This window comes from Notothenia coriiceps, unplaced genomic scaffold (assembly GCF_000735185.1).
Source record: "Notothenia coriiceps isolate Sejong01 unplaced genomic scaffold, NC01 NC01_scaffold00037244, whole genome shotgun sequence".
Taxonomy (NCBI): domain Eukaryota; kingdom Metazoa; phylum Chordata; class Actinopteri; order Perciformes; family Nototheniidae; genus Notothenia; species Notothenia coriiceps.
In genome coordinates this window covers 1,035,850-1,040,077 of record NW_011369945.1, presented here as the reverse complement: position 1 = coordinate 1,040,077, position 4,228 = coordinate 1,035,850, and the positions used below count along the sequence as shown (strand labels likewise).

At 40.0% G+C, this 4,228-nt stretch overlaps 2 protein-coding genes across 3 annotated transcripts in view; one reads left to right on the top strand and one right to left on the bottom strand.

Annotated features, from left to right (window-relative positions):
* Window positions 1–417, bottom strand: part of myo9aa (myosin IXAa) — a 128,108-nt gene extending 127,691 nt beyond the window's left edge. The window contains exon 1 of the mRNA XM_010794128.1: window positions 73–417. The gene's annotated coding sequence lies outside the window, so the exon portion shown is untranslated. The remainder of the gene's footprint in view (window positions 1–72) is intronic.
* A 1,048-nt stretch (window positions 418–1,465) lies between these two features.
* Window positions 1,466–3,936, top strand: senp8 (SUMO peptidase family member, NEDD8 specific). Of its 2 annotated transcripts, none has more exons than XM_010793167.1 (2): window positions 1,466–1,528; window positions 2,577–3,936. In XM_010793167.1, the coding sequence occupies exon 2, from the start codon at window positions 2,598–2,600 to the stop codon at window positions 3,261–3,263; it is 666 nt and encodes a 221-aa protein (XP_010791469.1). In that variant the 5' UTR covers window positions 1,466–1,528; window positions 2,577–2,597; the 3' UTR covers window positions 3,264–3,936. The 2 variants fall into 2 exon arrangements, with proteins under 2 accessions (XP_010791469.1, XP_010791468.1); XM_010793166.1 differs by lacking the exon at window positions 1,466–1,528 and adding an exon at window positions 1,669–1,771.
* Window positions 3,937–4,228: the final 292 nt, after the last annotated feature.

The window sequence follows — 4,228 nt, the reverse complement described above, 5'->3', positions numbered from 1 at the left end:
CACACACACACACACACACACACACACACACACACACCAGTGTCCGATAACTACTAAACATCACACTCTTACCTCCAGACGTGAACGCTGAAGTCAGTCGTAAGTGGGACTAAAGCTTTCCGTCTGCTCTCAGGATGGGTTGCAGAGCCACACACACTTGTAGCCACAAAATACCTAAGTATCTATTTAATTCCCCGCATTCCCACTGAATTAATGTGTATCCTTCTCCCTCCCGCCGCTCGCCTCCGAACAACTCCTCGAAATGTACCTCCACTCCGAATACTTGCGCTATTTTATCCGTGCGTGTCCGCTGTTGTAAAGTGTAATTAAAACGCAGTCCTTCGCATCTCGCTGACGGGCTCTGGAAACTACACTTTGCTTTGCTAATCAGTGCGGCCGCTCCGGGGGCGCGCGGTAGTGCGCGGTCACGCTGCTCCTGGGCGGGGTTAAAAAGTAGAGGGAGGACCTCTATGGGGAGGACGGAGCCGTTCCCCCGGGACCGGAGTCAAACAGTTTACCGGGGCTGAGGGGATTTGAACGTAGTGGCCACATGGGGGAATTGCAGCTTCCCTGTTCGTCATAATAACCGGAAAACTTTTATGTAAAAACACAATTATTGGAAAATATGTGACTAATCCGTTTTCTAAACTCTCAACTTTAAGTGTGAAGAAGTTTATACTTGTCATGAATGGAGTGCAGCCTTTTTAATGTTGAATTAAAAACATATTAAAGAGTATCATTTATCAATAAACCTTAGCGAAAAACTGAAGAAATCCATTAGCGAATATGTGGAATTATTTATGGAATCACCAGGCATAGGCTATATAAGAACAACAAAGAACAAAAGTAAAAAAAAACAAGTGGGTTGTTCACCCAAAATCTTTCTTGATATTTTTATTTTTACACCATACAAGGACTTATTATTTCTCAGAAATAGACAAGTTTAAATCATACTTTTTCTTTTAAAGAAAATAGTCAAAAGTTCGAAATTCATATACAATGTTAATATCAGCAAAAAATAAATGTTGACACATGGCATGAGAAAAAAACATGTGTTCTAAAGTTTTGTGTCTAAAGAAGATTTGTAATTATAATGGGAAAATGTGATTATTGGTATATATTTTTAACATTCAGGTGGAACAGATGGCTTAGCAAAATCAAAACAGTTTTTATTCTTTGAACATTCTTTATAGGCTAGATTTGGGGGAAAATAAAGAATTAAGGATCTGTTTCATAATTTAGGCTACTATCACTAAAATGTATACAGAATCATTATGGGTAAAAATTCTGTGTCCCCTCCTTTTGTTTATAAGTGAATGTAATATGTTGCTTGTATTTTTACTGGAAGTTTGTAGTTTCTATTTATAAAAAGAAAGTTGTCGTTCCACGGACGTGGTGAAACAACAGGAAGGAAGTAGGCACTAAATAACTCGGTAGCGAGGTACACACACTGCACCACTTGATTTTAAATGATGGTTTAAACACATTTTAGCATGTATTTTGAGTGCATTTATTATTTCTGGTGACGGTAGGTGTGGTATGTTGTACATGTGTTGGTGTATTTTGTATCATATAACTGTAAACTGTAAGCAAAGATAACTTTTAAATGACAGGAGGTAACGAAGCAGCTGGTATCATTCCAGCGAGTGTACTGCTCGACACCCTGTCGCAAAAGTTAAAGTTCTTCCTGTAGTGCTTTACGTTAGCCGATGCAATGAGGTGCGAGACAGCAGATTTCCTGCTACTTTTTATTTGAGTGTGTCTTTTACAGGTATGGACATTTAATTAAGTTCATATATGTTAGTTTTACAGGACACTGTTCAAGTTGTACAGGATAAAATGAACGTTTAGCGGAGTTGTTTCGCTTCGTGTGATGGGAGAAGGGACGGTTAGCTAACTAGCTCATGCTAATGGTTCATCATCAGGGAGCTGTCTGGTCAAATTAAACGCACTGCAGTAATGTGATACTCTCCGCAGTCGCATCACCGGTCACTGGCAGCCTGTTACAGTATTTCGAGGTTTATATCCAATCATACGCTATTGTAAATTCTAGGTAATAACGCGATTTCTTAATAAGATGATGAACCATTTGACGTGTCTCAGTGAGTAACGTTAACGGCCAACAACAACAAACCGTAAACGAACCCAAATAAAATGTTCCCTTTAACTCCAGACATCACAGGTTAAGGGTTTATAAGGTGGTATTTACATTGTACGGTCTTAACCCAGCCACACATCTTATCCCTGTGACGCAAGTTAGTAATCAACCAATAAATGAATTTGTAATAATTGGGTTTACATCATCATTTTCAGGATGATTTCACAAACCTTTTTTTATTTGAGAAAAATACACCAGATGTAAAGATTAAACTGCAATTGTAAGAGACAGTGGAGTCTTTTTGTTTAGTAATTGTTTTGTATTAACTCATAACATGTTTTGGAAAGACAAATAACAAATGAAAACAGATAATAATACAATTTAAACAGATAAGTGATGTGTTTATTTTGCACAACTTCTATATATATATAACTATATCAGCTAAACATTCAGCACTGTAAATCTTGTGTATTTGCAGACGGGCACTCTTGACTGGGGGATGGACCCTGTGGTGGTGAGCTACCAGGACAGCCTGTTGAGACGCTCTGATGTGTCGCTGCTGGAAGGACCTTACTGGCTCAATGACCAAGTCATTGGTTTTGCCTTTGAATACTTTGCTGCTGAGCGCTTCAGAGTCCTGGGAGAGAGCATCACCTTCATCAGCCCGGAGGTCACCCAGTACATAAAGTGTGCTTCCTGCCCCAATGAGTTAGCAATATTTCTGGAGCCGCTAAATCTTGCTTCTCGTCATTGGGTCTTTCTGGCCGTTAACGACAACTCCAACCAGACCGCCGGAGGATCCCACTGGAGTCTCCTTGTCTACCACCACAACTCCAACCACTTTGCACATTATGACTCTCAAAACGGCAGCAATTCAACACACGCACAGCGTATCGCCCGCAATCTAGAGCCTTTCTTGGGTGCGGGGAGAAAAGCGCAGTTTGTGGAGGAGCCCTGCCCATCCCAGAAGAACAGCTATGACTGCGGCATGTACGTTATCTGTATAGCAGAGGCCTTGTGTGAAAAGGCGAGGGTGGAGGCCTCGCCATACCTTCCTGTGCAAATCATCACCCCGGCCTACATCACTCAGAAGAGGGTGGAGTGGTGCAGACTGATCCAGAGTCTGGCTCAGAATGACCTCTGCTGCGCTCTTTCCTTTCCTTAGCCTGGCAGCTTGCCCTCACTATATGAAGAACAGCCTCTCTACATATCTACTGCTGGAGCAACTGAATGCACTCCTCCAATACAGTATAAAACTACTGAAGTATATTTATATTAGACTCTCTATAATACCCCATAAAAGAAAAAAATAACGCAATGTTACAAATCTTGGTGTCATGTTTATGCCTTGTATATGCACAGCGACATACAATATTTGGACCTGAACACCAGCATGCCTATAAGGAAATGAACTCCCATCTACATTTTTACTAAGAATGGATGTCAAATCATTTTCTTTACTCTGTTGTATTAGCTTGCGGCGAATGTAGAAATGTTTACACTGATTATTGCTCAGGGTCATTTTAAATGAACTAGAATTGATGATAAGAATGTGAATCCTAACCTTGGCTCCTACTTTATGTTACATGCACATTTGGTTACTCAGTTTGCACAGCAGGCTATGTCTACAACAACAAACTTTTAGTTTTGAAACATTTTTAGGAAAATTGCTGTATGAGGGTGAGACGTGCACTGTGTGCTCTGACTGTTTATGGGACAAAGGACAATTTTGATTGGTGGAATGTATTATATTATGTTCTCACAAAAAGCAAGTGTCAAATTCACTGTCTGCTGGTCTAATAAAGTTGGTGTCACATTTTTGATGAGAAAACTGTTAATTTGCTTTTTGCTTTTTTTGTTTGAAGTCCCACCTCTCTTATATAGTTAACTTTATCAGATAAGTATTCATGTTGGTGTTTTACAGTTCAAATTGATAGTAGTTTATAGGTTAGGCAAGGCAAGTTTATTTATATAGCATCTTTCAACACAAGGCAATTAAAAGTGCTTTACATAAATGAAAGACATTAAGCAATTCTCTCTCCTGTCGGACTGATACCTCATTCCAACACGTTGTCACTCCCAACCCGTCACATATTGACGGATGGTCAGGGCCCCTCCCCGTCACTCTAT